Source organism: Mustelus asterias, chromosome 3 (assembly GCF_964213995.1).
Source record: "Mustelus asterias chromosome 3, sMusAst1.hap1.1, whole genome shotgun sequence".
Lineage (NCBI taxonomy): Eukaryota > Metazoa > Chordata > Chondrichthyes > Carcharhiniformes > Triakidae > Mustelus > Mustelus asterias.
In genome coordinates this window covers 127,400,113-127,421,769 of record NC_135803.1, presented here as the reverse complement: position 1 = coordinate 127,421,769, position 21,657 = coordinate 127,400,113, and the positions used below count along the sequence as shown (strand labels likewise).

Sequence of the window (21,657 nt, the reverse complement as noted above, 5' to 3'; positions counted from 1 at the left end):
TTTGCATTCTCTATTACCACTTTCTTTATTGTAATATATTTCTTAAAAATTTTTAGCTTCGATACCGCTTGCAAGTTTTTGTTCATATTCCACTTTTGCACCTGTCATTACTTTATTTGCATCACTTTGCTGTCTTTACAGCCCTCCTTGTCTGCTGGATTTGCACAACCTTTAATTAAATAGTGCCTCTTGTTTGTTGGCCAAAGTTGCTTAACTGTACAAATTAAATGTTTTGCCTTTTTTAGGGCATGTACTAGTTTTCTATCTTCCAGCTATTTATCTGAATGTTTCACACTGTTTATCCGTGGGTTTACCCATCAACAGCTTAGCTCAATTTACTGTGGCCGATTTGTTTGTCAGCACTTCTAAGTTTGCCTTAACTAAATTTTTAAAACTTGGTTTGTGATTCATGCTCCTCTCCCTTTCACAATACCAAACACTATTTGCAAGTCAGATTATTAACTCATTCTCGTTTGGTATTCATCACTAAATCTAGTATGGCCTTATCCCTTGTCAGATCTAAAACAGACCATTGCAGAAACTGTCCTGAGCATATTTCAGAAATTCATTATCCTTACTACTTGAACTACTTGCTTCTCTCAGTCTATGTAATAATTAAAATCTCCCCATTTCTATATTTATACACTTTCTCCACTACATCATGGCTGTGAGGCAATCTGTAGACAACCCCAATCTTACTGTTCCCTAGTTCTTCCTGTATCCTTTATTTCCACAGCTGTAATTTTTAGATGCATTGGAATTTGATTATTTACACACAATAAATTCATAGTTTGTTATTTGTCACTTGGGAAGTAATAGAAAAATATTAGAAGACTGGATTGATTGATTTCAGGGAAATTATGATATGTTAATGCAGTTTTTTTAGCAGAAAAATGTATATCCAATATAAAATAGAATTGAAAATGAAATAAATCTTTTTTTCTTAATTACAAGGACAGCGATGCATAATTGCACATTTTTGCTGCTTGTTAAAACACTGGCTTATAGTAAAGTTGTGATGTGGATTATAGTAAAGTTGTGATGTGGATTATAGTAAAGTTGCCAGCAGAGGGAGCTAAGTGACCACTGAACTACTGTCGTAATTCAGATTGTTTAATTTCTTCAACTGAGTGGCAGTTAGTGTTGGATCAGTAATTTTTAAGTTATCTTGTAAAACTAAGTAGAATGACTGAAATTACTTTAGAAAAATAGGAGTTTGTTAATGTATTTGCATCACTTGTGCCTCTTTTTTTTAAAAAAAAGGTAAAAATTGAATTAAGTTTTAGTTCAACTTTGTTTGCAGGTGATGTTTGCAACAAAGCTTGCTTATCAGCAGTCAAGTTCTTGCGGGAATGGTGACTGATTGCTCACTCTCATTTGATGTGCTGCCACCTCACTTCCGCCATTGACCCTTTTTGCTCATTCCCACTTTTACACTTTCACATGCCTTATTCTTCTGGCTTTTATCCACCTTTGTGTCTTTTGCCCTGGTTTATTTGTCTCTGTGCCACACCCTCTCTGCTGCTACCTTTCAATTGCACATTAATTGATGCACATTCTTTTCTCCCCTGTTCTCTCACTCTGTCTCCCCATTCCCATGCTCCCTCAATCCATACGAGTCAGTTACCAGGTAATGATCAGGATAGATAACTGACTCAAATTTTCTCTCACTTCTCCAAACCAATCCAGGTTCATGATGTCTCCTAAACTGAAAGCTAATTCCGAGCAAACCAAGGATTAAATTTGAGTCCTTCCTGGTCCATATGGCTATCCTGATTCAAAAATATTGTACACAATGATAAATGAAGATTTTGTGATTGCTGGTGGAATTTTAATTCCAGTATTTTAGTATTGCAGAAGCTTTTAGAATGGAGGGCACTTGTTTGTTAAATAATGTTTTGTTCATAAAATGGATGCCTGGTTCAGATATATATTGAGGTGAATGGAGTTTTTTGTGGCTCCCTTATGCCACTCCAAGCCGTGAATCGTCCAGGCCTTCTGTACATTGGGGGCAATTCTCCCAGCCCATTACGTTGCTTCAGTAGCGCAGCAGGTTGGGAGGAGGCTGTTTTGCAGGCTCCGCGTTGGGTGCCATAGCCTTTGCATGTCTCTGGTACCCCGATTTCGGGCGCCATCTGTTCCATGCCATAAATCAATGTGTCCCCACCCCACCCTCCAGTGGTTTTGTACAGCTCCCCACTTGCGAGAAGCTGGCGGTCCGACCCTGCCGGAGTGAAGGGGGGGCAATCAAAGCCTCCCAGAGGGTCGGACGCCGGGAGGGGATGCCCCCTAGCCGTTGCTACCTTGGCAATGCCAGCCTGGGCCCCTTGGCACTGACCACCTGGCATAGGGCAGTGCCAAGGGGGGTGAGGCCTGATGGGGCCTCTGGGGGGGAATCAGTGGGGGTGGGGGATCCTGCTGCCACTCTGCATTTTGGACTGAGAGGGAGGGAGGCCAGAAAACAGGGCTGGCCATCAGGGTGGACGGGGGGTGGGGTTGCCGGTTGGCAGGGGGGGAGGGGATCGGGGCTGCAGTGGGGGGGGGGGGGGGGGGTTAGCAGCTGGCCCGGGCATGTTCGGGGGGGGGGGGGGGGGGGGGGGGTGGTGGGGGTGACGAGGTTGCACGGCTAGGGGGTCACGGGGCTGGCCAGCGATCGGGCGTGCTGGCAGACAGGGGCCACTGCACATGTGCCAATCTCTGCGCTGACCGATTAGTGCATGCGGAGTGACCCGCTCAGCGCTATGCTGCCGGCCCCTCCAGCGGTATTGGGCCCCGCCCAGTGAATTTTAGACTGAATCGCACTAGTGCACTGCATGGAGTGTTGGCGATTCATTTTATAACTCCAGCTGAAAGAAACAACATGATTTACACCAGTTTTTACGCAAATTCGTCACTTAGGCCGGAATTTTATCGCCCCACCTGCAACAGGAATTGGAGCGGGCGAGGGGCATAGAACATTACAGCGCAGTACAGGCCCTTTGGCCCTCGATGTTGCGCCGGCCAGTGGTACCAATCTAAAGCCCCTCTAATCTACACTATTCCAATATCATCCATATGTTTATCCAATAACCACTTGAACGCTCTCAACGTTGACGAGTCCACCACTGCTGCAGGCAGGGCATTCCACGCCCTTACTACTCTCTGAGTAAAGAACCTACCTCTAACATCTGTCCTATATCTCTCACCCCTCAATTTAAAGCTATGTCCCCTCGTGCTAGCCAACACCATCCGAGGAAAAAGGCTCTCACTATCCACCCTATCTAATCCTCTGATCATCTTGTATGCCCCTATTAAGTCACCTCTTAACCTTCTTCTCTCTAACGAAAACAACCTCAAGCCCCTCAGCCTTTCCTCATACGATTTTCCCACCATACCAGGCAACATCCTGGTAAATCTCCTCTGCACCCTTTCCAACACTTCCACATCTTTCCTATAATACGGCGACCAGAACTGTACGCAATACTCCAAATGCGGCCGCACCAGAGTTTTGTACAGTTGCAGCATGACCTCCTGGCTCCGAAACTCAATCCCCCTACCAATAAAAGCTAACACACCGTACGCCTTCTTAACAACCCTATCAACCTGGGTGCCAACTTTCAGGGATCTATGCACATGGACACCCAGATCCCTCTGTTCATCCACACTACCAAGTATCTTACCATTAGCCCAGTACTCTGTATTCCTGTTACTCCTTCCAAAGTGAATCACCTCACACTTTTCCGCATTAAACTCCATTTGCCACCTCTCAGCCCAGCTCTGCAGCTTATCTATGTCCCTCTGTAACCTGCCACTTCCCTCTGCACTGTCTACAATTCCACCGACTTTACTGTCAGCCGCAAATTTACTAATCCATCCTTCCACGCCCTCATCCAAGTTATTAATAAAAATGACAAACAGCAGTGGCCCCAAAACAGATCCTTGCGGTACACCACTAGTAACTAAACTCCAGGATGAATATTTCCCATCAACCACCACCCTTTGTTTTCTTACAGCTAGCCAATTCCTGATCCAAACCACTAAATCACCCTCAATCCCATGTGTCCGTATTTTCTGCAACAGCTTACCATGGGGAACCTTATCAAACGCTTTGCTGAAATCCATATACACCACATCAACCGCTTTACCCTCATCCTTCTCAAAGAACTCAATAAGGTTTGTGAGGCATGACCTACCCTTCACAAAACCGTGCTGACTATCCCTAATCAAATTATTCCTTTCTAGGTGATTATAAATCCTATCTCTTATAATCCTTTCCAATACTTTGCCCACAACAGAAGTAAGGCTCACCGGTCTATAATTACCAGGGTTGTCCCTACTCCCCTTCTTGAACAAGGGGACAACATTTGCTATCCTCCAGTCTTCTGGCACTGTTCCTGTAGACAATGACGACACAAAGATCAAAGCCAAAGGCTCTGCAATCTCCTCTCTAGCCTCCCAGAGAATCCTAGGATAAATCCCATCCGGCCCAGGGGACTTATCTATTTTTACCCTTTCCAGAATGTGGAAAAGTCCGTTGACCGCGGGCGGGATTTTACAGTTTCAGGACGAGTGTGGCCATGAAATCCCACCCTTAGAATTTTTTTGGGAGAATCGCCCCCTATATGTTTGACATCCAGCCTAAATTGGAACATTGAAACAAGTGTGGCTTGTGAATTCCAGAGTGAAATCATCCACTCCTTTTTTAAGAAGAAATAATTACCTACAGCTATTGTTGCTTTTATGTGCTCAGTGTATCTGCTTTATTGCAACGGTTTTCCCTCCTAAATATTTTTGCCTCTGGGGTCATTTTAAGGTACTGTTTTCTGTTAGCGTTTACATTTTTAGGAGTAAGTGTAGAGAGTTGGAATTTCTTTTCAAGCATACATGCTTAGAACCTTCATTTTTAAAAATGCTATGCCGTTGCTATTTTTACAAACCTTTTCTTAACACAGGATTACAATGGTAGTCATTACTTAATTATTACTCCCAGAAATGGCTCACATGGGAGTAGCAAATAGTTTGGTCTTTTAAATTTGTATTTGTTTAAATTCTGTACTCAGCTTTAACACTGTCACAGATTACTCTAAAATTATAGGAGAGAGAGAAATGGTTTTGAAAAACGTCACTGTTATCAGCCCTGTTTGTTCACAGCACTTTTACAGTCTTATTATTCAATGAACCTTCCAGTGTATCGATTTATTGCAACATCATTGTTTTCAAACATTTCCTTGGTTAGCAAGTCATACAGTCTGCACTTTCTGCAGTTGTTTTAGAATTTTATCAACTTCTTCTCATTTTGTTTTGCCTTCTGATCCCAAATAAACTAGTCTTCACCCCATTGAACTTTGAAACTTTAAAACCACTGAAAAGTTCTAGTCCAGTTGAGCATCTTTAAGTTCATAAACATAACTGCAAACAGAGCTATTTGGTAGTTAACCTGAAAGAAAATCAGTAATTTTTAATAAGCCATTCTTTCCAACTTAGTTCCACTAGTTTATATGAATGCTTATTCCAGTCTATTCTCCAGTCTGTGTCCCACAGGGCAAACATTTTTTAAAAATCACTCTCGTAATGTGAACTTGCTGGCACAGTTGGCATTTACTTCCCATCTCCAGTACTCTGAAATAACTGAGTAGCTTGCTTCACTACTTCAGAGGGCAGTTGAGAGTCAATTGCGTTGGTATGGGATGGGAGTCACACACTGGTGAGACCGGATAAAGCAAGCAGGTTACCTTTCCTAAAAGACAGTGAGCCCGTTTGAATTTTACGACAATCTGACATCTTCATGGTCACTTTTACTAATAGCAGCTTTTGTTTTAATTAGTTATCCTCCTAGTCCCGAGTAGGACACCAGGCTACACCTTTTCTTTTACTGAATTTTAATTCTTAGTGCAATTTGAACTTTAATTATCTGGATTATTGGTCTATGCTTCCGGATTACTTGTCCAAATATTATGAACGCAATATCAACTACTGTTTGCATTGTTCATCTCGTAGCCCAAATCACCCTGTTTTCTTGGTGTAGGGATCAACCATTAATCAATCCAGCTGATTTAGCCTTGCCGCACTTTCCTGTTTCTGTTTGTTATTTTCAAAATTTCATTTTACTTTGTCATATCTGCACTTATGTTGATGTAAACATCAGCACTGGGCACAATTTGTATTGTAAGCCATCTCCAGAAATAGCTATTCTTGATCAGGCCAGTCTGACAGTTTCTGTTCTTATTTCTGACCAACTGAATTTGTCCATGTTTCTCTTGCCTGTTCTCTCTCACTCTCTCTCACTCTCTCTATGCCTATGTGTGGGTTTTAAAGTTTGGGTGTACTGTGGCTACCTCAATATTTCAAGGAAATAGTGAGTGCATTTCAGTCAGCTTGAGAAATATTTGATATTGATTAGATGAAAAGGTGTATAAATTTTTAGCCATCATTTCATGGAGAGGTTGAGCAAGACAGGGACTGAAATTGTGGTAGCCAATATTGAAGTGAAAAGAATTAATGCAAGTCCTGTGATGCAGGTGAATTTTTGTTCAAGGCATTTTTTCAGCTGAAAAATCTTTGCTCTCTTAGCCAATGTTTAATGAAAAAGATGATGGTTATCTTCTTTGAAATTAAACCTTTGTTTTGCATGTGTAATGTACTGAATTGTGGCATTCACTTACCTGAATGAAAGTTTGTTTCATGTTATCAGTATTGTAAAGCAAGCATTCGCTGTTAGAACTAAAGTTAATTTTTTGTTTTGGTAACAATAGGAATCCAAGTTGATGACTTGTTACCTAAAATTAATGGAAGCACAGATAAAGGTAGTGTACCAATGCAACATTTCCAAAACTATGGATATAAATAAACTGATAAACCTATTGATTATTATTTCTGTGCAGTATATCAGGCTATTAATATGAGCAAAATTTAATTACTAAATTGGATTGTTTTTCCCTCATTGAGAAGAGCAATGCTGCTGCGGAATGGTATGTTTTCCAATTTCAGGAATCCATTGTCTGCTTCAAGCACAAAGCAGGTGTACAGTTACAAAACCAGTTACAAAATAGAACTCTGCCACCAAAGCTCAGAGGAACACCCCATTACAAAAGCTGCCATTTATGCATCATCCATGTTGTCTTTCAATAGGCAAATGCTAGTTTGAGATGTTCATACTAGTTTACATGGGTCCCCTGCAACTTGCAAAGGCATTTTGTTCCCAATATGGTCAGGGTTTAAGTTCAGGTTTCATGTTTCAGAAACATTTTCATGTTTAGAAGCAGTCTCCCCGTTCTCTCCCTTCCCCAACCCCCTCTGTGAAATCCAGCCCCAAGACAGCAAAGATGGAATTATTTTCAGCAAATGTTTTTATTACTTGGACATTTTGTATTCTCATGAATATGGAACAATTAATTTGGATGATAGTTTGGAAGAATTTGTCCCAAGTAATCCAAGGATTAAAGCTTTGCTATTTTGCAATCAATTTTAGGTTCTCTACTGATCCTGTAAAACACTAGGAGGTGGGGGGACAGGCTGGGTGACAGTGGAATGATGTGAGAGAAGAAGAGGCAGAATTAAGAAAAGGAATGCAATTTAAAATCAAAATGGCTGTTTTCTATAAATTAATGGATTTATGAAAGATGAGTGCTTATTCTCCAGCTCACATTTGGCTTTGTCAATTGTAGATCAAATGTGTGAAATTGAGTGTGCAAATCAAGTTGAAATTAATAGAACAGCTGTTGCCTATAAATAGTACACTCCAATTATATGAATTTCATTGGACAAAATAAAATATCCACGTGCATTACTGGATCAGTGGATCACATTTTGAAGCTAGTAATTCAAGTGTTCCAAGCAGGAAACTAACTAAAACAAATACTTAATTGAAGATTCTTTCTTTCTAATAGAGCACTTTCTATTAAAGAGTGGAGGGGACTGCTCTGAGCTATACCAACAGTTCATTGAGTGCAAGAGTGAGTACACTGTATAATTTACACTGTCTAAATGACGCATAGGATACTGAAAAACCTACACAAAAGCATTTAGAATAGGGTAATGTCCTATAGTTTTAACTATAGATCAAGATATTAGAATCAGCCCATCAAAACGTCAAGTACGATTTGAACCTGAAAGATTTAATTATTTTAAATTGCAATGTGAAATTACAAAGTTTGAGAAGGATACTTGTGCTTCCTGTTCTTGTTTGTTTGTCCATCGTCCTTTTTCAGAAGGTTAAGTGTGCCATTGCCATGAATTAAGTGTAGTAATCAACAAAGAGAGAACTTGGTGGGGTTAAAAGTAAAGCTGCTGGTTTCCATCTTAATTCAAGATTGTATTTGCTAATTCTGTTAAATGATGCCTGCACTTGAAAATTTTACAGATTATTTGAGAGTATAATTCGTATTTTCTTGTGACATTATATTCTCTTCTATTCCGTTAATTCCAAATGTAGCTTGTTTTGATTTTCAGCGCTTTGTCAAATGGTACTTTTTGTTTTTAAACTAATAATAATTGTTGTTACAATGTAAAACAGTGCACATCAGTGACCATCAAAATAATTCAAAGGTGGAGCTGCTTTACTATAAATTACAATTCTGCATTGAATAACAGGGTGGCACAGTAGGGCGGCACAGTGGTTAGCACTGCTGCCTCACAGTGCCAGGGACCCGGGTTCGATTCCCACCTTGGGTCACTGTGCGGAGTTTGCACGTTCTCCCCGTGTCAGCGTGGGTTTCCTCCAGGTGCTCCGGTTTCCTGCCACAGTCCGAAAGATGTGCTGGTTAGGTGCACTGACCATGCTAAATTCTCCCTTGGTGTACCCAAACAAGCGCCAGAGTGTGGCGACTAGGGGATTTTCACAGTAACTTCATTGCAGTGTTAATATAAGTCTACTTGTGACACTAATAAATAAACTTTAAAAACTTCTAACACATAGTTATTAAGGTTGTGTTTTTCTCACATCCCACTCTCCTACTTGTTCCCCAAACATAAGAATATTTTTAAGCAACTATCTAGTTATGGAATGTGCATCAATACCATTTTGAGCCAATAAATTCTATAATCTAACCACTTAAACTGCCTTTTTAATTATTTTTGTAGCCTATTTAAGACCATCTAACCAGTGATTTTTTTTTTAACTATCTGATCATTAAAGCCTTTCCAATCTTAAAGGCTTTTATGAGGTCACACCTTTAACCTTCTCAGCATTGGTGAGAATAATTCCGAACATCTTGGGTCTCTGTTCATAACTTTCACCCCTTACTCGATGCAAGAACAAGCTGAACAACTTTTTTTGCATTTGTTTTATGTGCCCCTAGATATGAAATCAAACATTTAATTTGCTTATTTTCTGACCTTACCCACTTGTGCAGCTGACTCTTTCAATGATTTGTATCTGCACATCAGAATCCCTTTGTAACATTTTAAGTGGCAAAGAGGTACAATGTGTTTATTCCCCACATTCTTATTTCCAAAATGTATTCTTTTCACATTGACCTGCATCTGCCAGTTTCTCAATCCATACAGCTTTTTATTCTGTGTTCTGCTGAAAATAGACATTTTGTCAAAGGTTTTTATCTTGCATTCATCAGGATAATTTCAATACTAATGTCAGGGGAAACAACAACCAACCTTACATTGTATGAGAAGAGAGTTCTGGTTGGCAAGTGATTGGTAGAAGCATCGCCATGGAGAATGCACTAGTTAATAGTGACTGACCGTTAACTGCCAAGCATTGTTTGAAAATTTAAACCAGGCAGCTTGAATCTGATTGGTCAAGGCACTGCCCTAACCAATGAACCAGTGAATGGCTATCACTTATTTTGATGAGCTGAAATAAACAGTGTGTGTACAACTGTACATGTTCTTTCTATCTGCAGTGAACATGCTCCTGTGTATTTATATATGCAACTTCAAGTACACACAAATGTGCTACAATGCAAGCCTGACAGTCTTAAATTGGTTCCAAGCGTACTTTTTAGCACATTCAGAATTACTTAGCAATTGTGGAATCATATCTAATGTTGGACATTTTAAAAATTCATTTATGGGACATAGGTGTTGCTGGCTGGCCAGCATTTATTGCCCATCCCTACTTGCCCTTGAGTTTTGCACCATCTGGTTGGATACAGTGTGTGCCTTGCCTGTTGTGAAGAGCAGAAGGGGCATGCTGTTTGATATGATCCGCCAGTCTTTGGGACATATGGCCTACATACCTAGTATCACACTGGCACTGAAATTAATGCACCACATTACTCATTTGTGTGATAGGCAGAATATCTTTTTGGCTTGATGGCAGAATCCTATTCGTGATGAACATCACTTGCGTTACTACTGCATGGTAACAGCGTGAAACAGCTAGCTTCACCTATTGCTCAAATTTTTGAGATACCTTGCCCTTCCAGGGGAATCTGAGGTAGACTGGGCATATTTCAGAGCCAAAAGTGACAACCTTAGGCCGGTTCATGAGTTTACATGATATAGAGTGTGAAATTATTTGATCAGGGTAGCCATTATCCCAATATTCTGGCTCCAAACACTCTTCCCAGGTGAAAGAAAAATTTCTATGTACTTCTTTCAGTTTTGAATACTGTGGTCACTGTTGACGACATGGTCTGCTCCACACTGGGGAGGCCAAACACAGATGGGGTGACGGATTTGCAGAACACCTCTATTCAGTCCACAAGCGGAACACTGAGCTTTACCATGGTCTCAGCCCCTTTTTGTCTTTCATCTCCTGTAGTGTACCCGTGAAGTTCATTATAAACTTGAAGAGCAACTCATCTTTTCGAATAGGCACTTCATAGCTCTCGGGGCTCAGCGTTGAGTTCGACCATTGCAGCTCATAACCCTCTGCCCCTGTTTTGTTTCCTTTTCCTTTGCAGGTTTAGGTTTTTCTCTTTTGTTTTTCTCTTATTTTGCATTCAGACCTCAGTTGTTCATGACTTTACCATCGCTTCACTTGCCCCAATGCTATACCCTTCAGCTCTGCACCATCAACTCTTTTGTAAGATTTTGGGTTCATGAACACAGATACCTAAGATAGGCAGTTGAGTATTTGTAAGTGATTTGAAAATGATTTTATTAAGAAGTAACAATGTAATATTCAATATGAATTAGCTACATAGACAGGAAATTACAAACTGTGACAGTTGAGTGCGGTTCACTGATCCCAGAGGACAAACGGACGGTTGCCACAGGGTGTGTTAATCTGAGTCGCATTCTGGCAGCATTTTGTTCTCTGAGCACTCGTTCATATACTCCGTCACCTGTTGAAACCCTTCTGACCAATGGATACAGGACAGGTACCCAAAATGTCAAGGTGATCACCTCCCCTTTCCCCTGTTCATCACCCTGGATTGAGGTGGCTGGGTACACAGGGCACCAGAAGGCTACTTGCTATTGGTTCAAGAATGCTCAGAGTCTAGTGACTGAATGCAGGGGACACAATCTTTGTGACCTTTATCTTTAACTTGTCTTGGACCCTGAGCCCCTAGAATTTTTTTTTCACACAGAGAAATAAAATGCTTTGCCAGCTAGTTCCATCAGAGTTCTATACAAATTCTAAAAAAGCACCATTTCTTAAAGGTCATATTTTTTACACTTAAATCATTTAATCTCAACTGCCTTTCATCCTTTCATAGTACTTCCCTTTTTTCCCCACCCTCCCCCCACTATCACTTGCTTCAAATCTATTCCATGTCTAAATTTTTCCAGTTCCGATGAAAGGTTGCAATGTTTAACTCTGTTTCTCACTCTACAGGCACTGTCAGATCTGCTGAGTATTTCCAGCATTTTCTGTTATTTTTTCATAATTACAGTTTCTGTAGAACATAGAACAGTACAGCACAGAACAGGCCCTTCGGCCCACAATGTTGTGCCGAGCTTTATCTGAAACCAAGATCAAGCTATCCCACTCCCTATCATCCTGGTGTGCTCCATGTGCCTGTCCAATAACCGCTTAAATGTTCCTAAAGTGTATGACTCCACTATCACTGCAGGCAGTCCATTCCACACCCCAACCACTCTCTGCGTAAAGAACCTACCTCTGATATCCTTCCTATATCTCCCACCCTATAGTTTTGCCCCCTTGTAATAGCTCCATCCACCCGAGGAAATAGTCTTTGAACATTCACTCTATCTCTCCCCTTCATCATTTTATAAACCTCTATTCAGTCTCCCCTCAGCCTCCTCCGCTCCAGAGAGAACAGCCCTAGCTCCCTCAACCTTTCCTCATAAGACCTACCCTCCAAACCAGGCAGCATCCTGGTAAATCTCCTCTGCACTCTTTCCAGCGCTTCCACATCCTTCTTATAGTGAGGTGACCAGAACTGCACACAATATTCCAAATGTGGTCTCACCAAGGTCCTGTACAGTTGCAGCATAACCCCACGGCTCTTAAACTCCAACCCCCTGTTAATAAAAGCTAACACACTATAGGCCTTCTTCACAGCTCTATCCACTTGAGTGGCAACCTTTAGAGATCTGTGGATATGGACCCCACAGTTCCTCCACTGTCTTCAGAACCCTACCTTTGACCCTGTAATCCATATTTAAATTAGTCCTACCAAAATGAATCACCTCACATTTATCAGGGTTAAACTCCATTTGCCATTTTTCAGCCCAGCTTTGCATCCTATCTAAGTCTCTTTGCAGCCTACAACAGCCCTCCACCTCATCCACTACTCCACCAATCTTGGTGTCATCAGTAATATTTTGTTTTTGTATTGTATGATTCCCATGTTGTTGTATTCAGTGCCTTTATTTACAAAGACCAAGTATCCACCCAGTTTCTTAGCCGCCTTGTCAATTTGCACTGTCGGCTTCAAAATTTGTGAATATGCACTCCCTACTCACTCCACCCCATGCCCTTGTGAAGCCCCCTACAATCATGCTCACTAATTATCAGCTGCAAACTTTAAAATTGTTTTCCTTATCCCAAAGTCCTGGTCGTTCATGTATAGCAGGAAAAGCAATGGATCTGATGGAAACCTCTGGGGGACTCCACTGCCTACTTCCGTCCAGCCAGGAAAACATCCAATCACCACTACTCTTTGCTTCCTGTCCTTTAGTCAACAATGCATCCAAGTTATGTGATGGAAAGAAAGTTGGAGTATCTGCCGTCACTATAACTCCAGACTATAACATGCATTTAGAGGTGCATGTTGTCACAGCAACTTGGACTCCTTGAATGATCTGTAACATGTACACCATCAGGTTTCTGGTTCTGCAGCCCCTTGAGAATTGCACCCTTAATATTGCCACTCTTTGTTCCTCCTACTAAAATATGTCACTTCCCATTTCTCTGCATTAAATATAATCTTCCAGTTATCTGCCATTTACACCAACCTATTTATGTCCTCTTGAAGTCTATCACTATCCTCCTCACAGTTTACAGCACATCCAAGTTTGTGTCATCTGCAAATTTTGAAATTGTGTCCTGTAGACCCAGGTCTAGGTCATTAATATATATCAAGAGAAGTAGCAGTCCAAGCACAAATGACGCCTGGGGATCCGTACTGTATACTTTCCTCCTGTCTGAGAAGCAATTCTTCACCATTACTCTCTCGGCAGAATCTTGTTCCCTCCCCTGTGGTGAGTTTGATGGTGGTTGGAGGGGGCATTTAATTGGGTTGAGGAGTGGCAGGTGAGGAACCACGACACCTTCTCTCCTCCACTCCAATTAAATCCAGGCAAGTTGGCTCATGGATGGCCATCCTGTCCCACTGTCAACTGAGACACTTGAGCGGGCATTCGGGCCCACTTCAGGGCCTAATCCCTCTGCCGGTGGCATTAACTCTTTTGCAGCGTAGCTCACCATGAAGGGAGCACAACAAATGAAGCCTGGCATGCTTGCTTGCGGGTTCCCAGGATATGCCCATCATTCAAAGGCGCTGCCTGATCATGGGACTCAGCATTGGGAAGTAGGGGAGGGGGTACTGAGAGTCACCCCTCTGCGAACCCCCACCCCCCATGATCCAGAGTTCACACCCTCGCTCCCACTATCATTCACCTATATCTCACTCCTTCTTTGAGCTGTTGGATGGGTGTAGCACCAACAGCATCCACTGTCAACTTGGTAACACTGCTAAGTACAGAAGAGCTGCCAGCCTCTAACTGGCTGGCAGCTCTTGATGGGCAGGACCTTGGCACCATGTGTTCCTGAGGAAAGGCCTGTCTTTGGCTTGTTAAGTGCTTGAGTGGTATAATATTAGTGGCCTTTCCCAAAAAGAGACAACCTCTCTAACCTTTTATGAACTATGTTTTCTTTATACCACTTGCTTCATAGGAAGATTTCCTCTTTTGTCTCTAATTCCCTCGCCATTCCTTGAACTTTCCATTACTTTTTATATGTTTATAAAAGATTTTTGCGTTCTCTTTTAATTTACCAACTAATCTTTTCTCATATTCTCTTTTTGCCCTTTGAACATTTTTCAGTTTCCCCCTGAACTCTATCCTGCTTGGTTTTCAGTTGTATTTTGTACCTGATGTTTGTCATGAATCTCATTTCTCTGCCTTATTTTAACAGCCTTTATCATTAAGGGTGCTCTACCCTTAGATACCTCTCCTCATATGGAAATATACTTGGTTTGTGCTCAAATAATCCCTGCCTTGAAGGCATTGCCTATTTTCCTGGCCAGTTATTTTTTTCAGACTGTGTCTGCTAGACCTCCTCTCAGATTACAGGAATTGGCTTTCCTAGTCTGGTACATCCATCTTTAATTTCTCATTATCCCTTTCCATAACTACTTTAAGCAAAATTATATTATGATCACTAATACCCAAATGTTCCCCCAGTGAACCACATTCCACCTGCCCTACTTCATTCAACAGAATTAAATCCAGCACTGTTTAATTTCTGCTTGGGCTAGAAGTATCTTAAAGTTCTCCTGCATGCATTTCAAAAATTCTTTACCCTCGCTGCCATTTATTCTTTTATTTTCCCCCAGTCGGCTAATTGAATTCCCCAATTGTTGCTGCACTGTCACTTCTACATTTCTGCAAAATCTGCTCTGAAATTTGCTCTTCTACCTCCTTGTTTTGGCACAAAGAACAATACAGCACAGGAACAGGCCCTTCGGCCCTCCAAGCCCGTGCCGCTCCCTGGTCCAAACTAGACCATTCTTTTGTATCCCTCCATTCCCACTCCGTTCATATGGCTATCTAGATAAGTCTTAAATGTTCCCAGTGTGTCCGCCTCCACCACCTTGCCTGGCAGAGCATTCCAGGCCCCCACCACCCTCTGTGTAAAATATGTCCTTCTGATATCTGTGTTAAACCTCCCCCACTTCACCTTGAACCTATGACCCCTCGTGAACGTCACCACCGACCTGGGGAAAAGCTTCCCACTGTTCACCCTATCTATGCCTTTCATAATTTTATACACCTCTATTAAGTCTCCCCTCATCCTCCGTCTTTCCAGGGAGAACAACCCCAGTTTACCCAATCTCTCCTCATAACTAAGCCCCTCCATACCAGGCAACATCCTGGTAAACCTCCTCTGTACTCTCTCCAAAGCCTCCACGTCCTTCTGGCAGTGTGGCGACCAGAACTGGACGCAGTATTCCAAATGCGGCCGAACCAACGTTCTATACATCTGCAACATCAGACCCCAACTTTTATAGTCTATGCCCCGTCCTATAAAGGCAAGCATGCCATATGCCTTCTTCACCACCTTCCCACCTGTGACGTCACCTTCAAGGATCTGTGGACTTGCACACCCAGGTCCCTCTGCGTATCTACGCCCTTTATGGTTCTGCCATTTATCGTATAGCTCCTCCCTACATTATTTCTACCAAAATGCATCACTTCGCATTTATCAGGATTGAACTCCATCTGCCATTTCTTTGCCCAAATTTTCGGCCTATCTATATCCTTCTGTAGCTTCTGACAATGCTCCTCACTATCTGCAAGTCCTGCCAATTTTGTGTCGTCCGCAAACTTACTGATCACCCCAGTTACACCTTCTTTCAGATCGTTTATATAAATCACAAACAGCAGAGGTCCCAATACAGAGCCCTGCGGAACACCACTAGTCACACGCCTCCAGCCGGAAAAAGACCCTTCCACTACCACCCTCTGTCTTCTGTGACCAAGCCAGTTCTCCACCCATCTAGCCACCTCCCCCTTTATCCGTTTAATATGTGAAAGGGAAAATTAGGACCAGCTATATTCCATTGCATATTTCTGGTCTAGAAATGCTTGATGTTGATCTTGCGTGCCTGGAATGTTTAATTCTGCCACAATAGCATTTTGTTCCCCAATCACCAGAATATTTGATTATTCTTGTTCTATTTTAAAGTTGTCTCTGAATGCTTGGTCCTCCATTGAGCATTTCTTTAGCCTCAGGTTCATGCCTGGGATATTTAGAACTTGCTGGCCCATAATGTTTTAAAGAAAGCTTGTATGAATTAAACATTCAGAGGTAATTTTAAACATGCTGCAATTAAAGGAATATTACCCCAAAGACAAGCAGTTACTTAACTTTCTGGCATTGACTTTAAAAGGAGTGGGATTACTTTGTTAGTTTGCCATGTATACGTGGAACTTTAAGTACTGGCAGAGGCTTTGAACACATATTTTATATCTGTCTTCACAGAAGAGGGCACAAGTTCATACCAGAAATGAATGGTAATTTAGGGCCTATAAAGAGTGAGGAAATTAATATCAGCAGAGAATAAAAATTGGAGAAACTTGAGGGACAAAAATCCAACAGATCTCTGGGAGCTGTGGTACTAAAAGAGATTAGCTGCAGAGCTAGTGGATATGCTTGCTATGATTTTTCCAAAATTTCTTAGATTTGGGAACAATCCCATCAAATAGGAAGTTGGTTAACGTTACACTTTTCAAAAAAGGAAGGAGAGAGAAGACTGGGAACTGCAGGCCAGTTAACCTAACATCAATTGTTGGGAAAACAATGGAATCGATTATTAATGAAGCCATATTGCACTTAGAAAAACAAGTTCACATGGCTTTATGATAGGGAAATCCTGTTTTTTTTAAGGACGTAACTTAGTAGAGTAGATAATGGGGAACCAGTAGATGTAGTATACATGGATTTCCAAAACGCATTTAATAAGGTGTCACATAAAAGGTTAATAGGCAAGATAAGGGCTCAATGAGTCAGGGGTGATATATTAACATAGGTAGAGGATTGGTGAACGGATATAAAGCAGCGAGTGGGGATAAATGGGTTTTTTTTTCAAGTTGACAAGCAGTGAATAGTGGAGTGCTGGGCTTCAGCAATTTACAATATATATTAATGACTTGGATGAAGAGGCAGAGAGTAATGCATCTAAGCTTATTTGTCTATTATAAAGGATGTGATAACAGGATGCTTAGAAAATATCAACCGGATTAGACAAAGTCACCATGAATTCAGAAAAGGGAACTCATGTTTGACAAGCCTACTGGAGTTTTTTGAAGACATAACTAACAGAATAGATTGGCGTAGATTGCGAATTGGTTAGCAGACAGGAAACAGAATAAATGGGACCTTTTCGGAGTGGCAGGCGGTGACTAGTGAGGTATTGTAAGGATCAGTGCTTGGGCCTCAGCTATTCACTATTTATATATCAATGATTTGGATGAGGGAATCAAATGCAATATCTCTAAATTTGATTTATTATTGTCACATGTATTAACATACAGTGAAAGTATTGTTTCTTGCGCGCTATACAGACAAAACATACCGTTCATAGAGAAGGAAATAAGAGAGTGCAGAATGTAGTGTTACAGTCATAGCTAGGGTGTAGAGAAAGATCAACTTAATGCAAGGTAAGTCCATTCAAAAGTCTGACAGCAACAGGGAAGAAGCTGTTCTTGAGTCAGTTGGTACGTAACCTTAGACTTTTGTATCTTTTTCCCAAAGGAAGAAGGTGGAAGAGAGAATGTCCAGGGTGCGTGGGGTCCTTAATTATGCTGGCTGCTTTGGCAAGGCAGCGGGAATCGTAGACAGAGTCAATGGATGGGAGGCTGGTTTGCATGATGGATTGTGCTACATTCACAACCTTTTGTAGTTCGTTGCAGTCTTGGGCAGAGCAGGAGCCATACCAAGCTGTGATACAACCAGAAAGAATGCTCTCTATAGTGCATCTGTAAAAGTTGGTGAGAGTCGTAGCTGACATGCCAAATTTCCTTAGAAAGTAGAGGCATTGGTGAGCTTAACTATGGTGTCAGCATGTGGGGATCAGGACAGGTTGTTGGTGATCTGGACACCTAAAAGCTTGAAGCTCTCGACCCTTTCTACTCCATCCTCATTGATGTAGACAGGGGCATGTTCTCCTTTACGCTTCCTGAAGTCGATGACAATCTCCTTCGTTTTGTTGACATTGAGGGAGAGATTATTGTTGCCGCACCAGTTGACCAGATTCTCCATCTCATTCCTGTACTCTGTCTCGTCATCGTTTGAGAGCCGACCCGGGGCGGCACGGTAGCACAGTGGTTAGCACTGCTGCTTCACAGCTCCAGGGACCTGGGTTCGATTCCCGGCTCGGGTCACTGTCTGTGTGGAGTTTGCACATTCTCCTCGTGTCTGCGTGGGTTTCCTCCGGGTGCTCCGGTTTCCTCCCACAGTCCAAAGATGTGTGGGTTAGGTTGATTGGCCATGCTAAAAATTGCCCCTTAGTGTCCTGAGATGCGTAGGTTAGAGGGATTAGTGGGTAAATATGTAAGGATATGGGGGTAGGTACTGGGTGGGATTGTGGTCGGTGCAGACTCAATGGGCCCAATGGCCCCTTTCTGCACTGTAGGGTTTCTATGATTTCTATGACCCACTACGGTGGTGTCGTCAGCAAACTTGAAAATGGAATTGGAGGAGAATTTGGCTGCACAGTCATAGACGTGTAAGGAGTATAGTAGGGGGCTGAGAACACAGCCTTGTGGGGCACCAGTGTTGAGGATGACCGTGGAGGAGGTGTTGTTGCCTATCCTTACTGATTGTGGTCTGAGAGTTAGGAAGCTCAGGATCCAGTCGCAGAGGGAGGGGCCGAAGTCCAGGCCATGGAGATTGGAGATGAGTTTCATGGGAATAATAGTGTTGAAGGCTGAGCTGTAGTCAATAAATAGAAGTCTGACATAGGTGCTGATGACATGAAATTTGGTGGGAATGTGAGTGGTGAGAAGGATGGTAAGAGGCTTCAAGGCGATTTAGACAGGTTGAGTGAGTGGGCAAATACATGCCAGATGCAGTATGATGTGCATAATTGTGAAGATATCCACTTTGGTAGGAAAAGCAGAATGCCGTTGTATAATTTAAATGGTGACAGAGTAGGAAATGTTGATGTACAAAGAGACCTGGGTGTCTGTGCACATCAATCATTGAAAGCAAACATGCAAGTGCACAAAGGGTAAAAGCAAATTACTGCGGATGCTGGAATCTGAAATCAAAAAAGAAAATGCTGGAAAATCTCAGCTGGTCTGGCAGCATCTGTAAGAAGAGAAAAGAGCTGATGTTTCGAGTCCAGATAATCCTTTGGACCCTGGAATGCCATAATTGTCCGACATTGAGAGGGGGAATAAAATTGGGTTTATATTCTTTGGAGTTTAGGGGAATGAAAGAGAAATCTACAAAAATCTGAAGGGGCTTGATAAGGTGGACACTCAGCGATTGTTTTGGCTGGTCAGGAAATTTAAAATGCAAGGGCACAGTCTCGGAATAAGGAACTGAACATTTAGGACTGAAACGAAGAAATGTTACTTCATTCAAAGGGTGGTAAATCTTTGGAATTCTCTAGCCCAGCAGGTCATGGATGCTCCATCGTTGAATGCATTTAAGGTTAAGACAGACAGACGTTTGGTCTCAGGGAATCAAGGGATGTATGGAGCGGGCAGGAAATTGAAACCAAAGATCAGCCACAATCGTATGAAAAGGCGGCGCAGGCTCGATGGGTCTTCTGTTTCTTGCGTTCTTGACCATGGATTAAATTCCTTGGTTCACATTCTGGATGGACATTGCTTATATGCTCCTTTACATAAACAAAATTTTAAAAAACATTTGATAGCATTTTTGGTTCTTACAAGAAGTTTATTTGGGTGAACTGTGGAAAGTTTCCACAAAGGAAAAGAGTAATCCTATGCTTTGCTCTGAATTTGTTGCTCATTTACTCCATAGTTTGGCTGAACCATATTGTGGGTCATGCCAATCTCCTTGACGTACAAATTACATACATTGTGTAAAGTTTTATCTGTTGATGACCAGGAAGATTTGAAATTTATAGCCAGGTATCCACAGAATAAGCTACCATGGGGTCAAGATTGCACTGTAATTCAAAGGCTGTTAGAATCATAGAATCCCTACAGTCCAGAAGGACACCATTCGGCCCATCGAGCCTGCACTGACAACAATCCTACCCAGGTCCTATCCCCGCAATTTAACATGGCCAGTCAACCTAACCTGCACATCTTTGGACTGTGGGAGGAAACCGGAGCACCCAGAGGAAACCGACGCAGACACGGGGAGAATGTGCTAACTCCACACAGACAGTGACCCAAGCTGGGAATTGAACCCAAGTCCCTGGCACTGTGAGGCAGCAGTGCTAACCACTGTGCCACCATACTGCTATTGTGTTGCATTTCTTCAATACTTACACAGTATTACAGAACTTGCATATCCTGGTAGTGAATTTTATTTATTTTGTTTTTATACAGTTCACAAATAATACTAATGATCATGATCACAACATTTACAACAATTGTGTAACACAAATACATCAATACATATGGATTGTTATATATTTGTATGGAAAGAGGTCATAATCATTTGCTTGAATATGTGGGTGAGTTGACCTTGACAGGCACACATACTTCTCTGACTGAAATGTCAACCTGTACTTGTTGGTAGATGAATTTAGCTCCAGTAGGTTTTGTGTGATGGTATTTTAATTATAGGACACCACGTCCATACATTCTTTCCTCATAAGTGTAATGCCAATAAATAGGACTCATTGAGTGATTTGTAAAGCTTATTTCTTCTGGAAGATGTTGAAAATTGGTCCAACTTTCTGATACCACAGTTTAAATCTGCATTACCATTGAGGAAATACAAAACATCAGGCAATGCCCAGGAGTTGTATCATAGTTTGACTCGTGGCTTTCGGGGAGAAAGATGCTGAACCTCCATGACAATGAGGCATTCACCAAAATTAGTCTGCCTAATGTAGTAGGAGGTTGGCCAATTCAAAAAAAAACTTTTTTTTTTCTCTTGAGAGGCTTCCATAGATTCCTCTGCATACTATAAATATTCAAAAGACATTGGAAAGTCAATCGTTGTTGAAATGCATTGAATAAAATAAATGTAGAGAACATGCTCCCCTGTTATCACTAGAAAATAAATGAAACAGCTGCTAAACAGTGTATAACCTGAGCTAGAACTGATATTTGGGATGTAAGAGCCTGAAACGTTAAAAATTCAAAGCCTTTCTTTTCAGAAAGATGTGGGGGGGGCGATTCTCCCAGCCTGCAGCGGGCTGGGTGACTTGAGCAGAGGCCATGTAGCGGGCATCCGGCTAGGTGCCACGGCCTCCACGGGTCTCTGAGCGCCAGATTTCCGGCACTGTCAGCTCCACGCCAGAAATCGGCGCAGAGCTGCAGGTTGATACCGGAGATGAGAGGTGTAGCTTATGAGGAGAGATTGAACAGATTGGGTCTGTACTCGTTGGAGTTTAGAAGGCTGAGGGGTGATCTTATAGAGACATATAAGAT

At 41.9% G+C, this 21,657-nt stretch overlaps 1 protein-coding gene across 16 annotated transcripts in view; it reads left to right on the top strand.

Annotated features, from left to right (window-relative positions):
• The window catches only part of slmapa (sarcolemma associated protein a), a 192,019-nt gene that overhangs the window by 102,451 nt on the left and 67,911 nt on the right, over window positions 1–21,657 (top strand). For 8 of the 16 annotated variants that reach the window (XM_078209574.1, XM_078209587.1, XM_078209578.1 and 5 more), the window contains exons 12-13: window positions 6,732–6,782; window positions 7,866–7,931. The exons of 5 other annotated variants lie outside the window; for them this stretch is intronic. In XM_078209574.1, the coding sequence (XP_078065700.1) occupies window positions 6,732–6,782; window positions 7,866–7,931 (117 nt within the window). The remainder of the gene's footprint in view (window positions 1–6,731; window positions 6,783–7,865; window positions 7,932–21,657) is intronic. 3 more of the 16 variants (XM_078209579.1, XM_078209583.1, XM_078209576.1) reach the window with 1 other exon arrangement.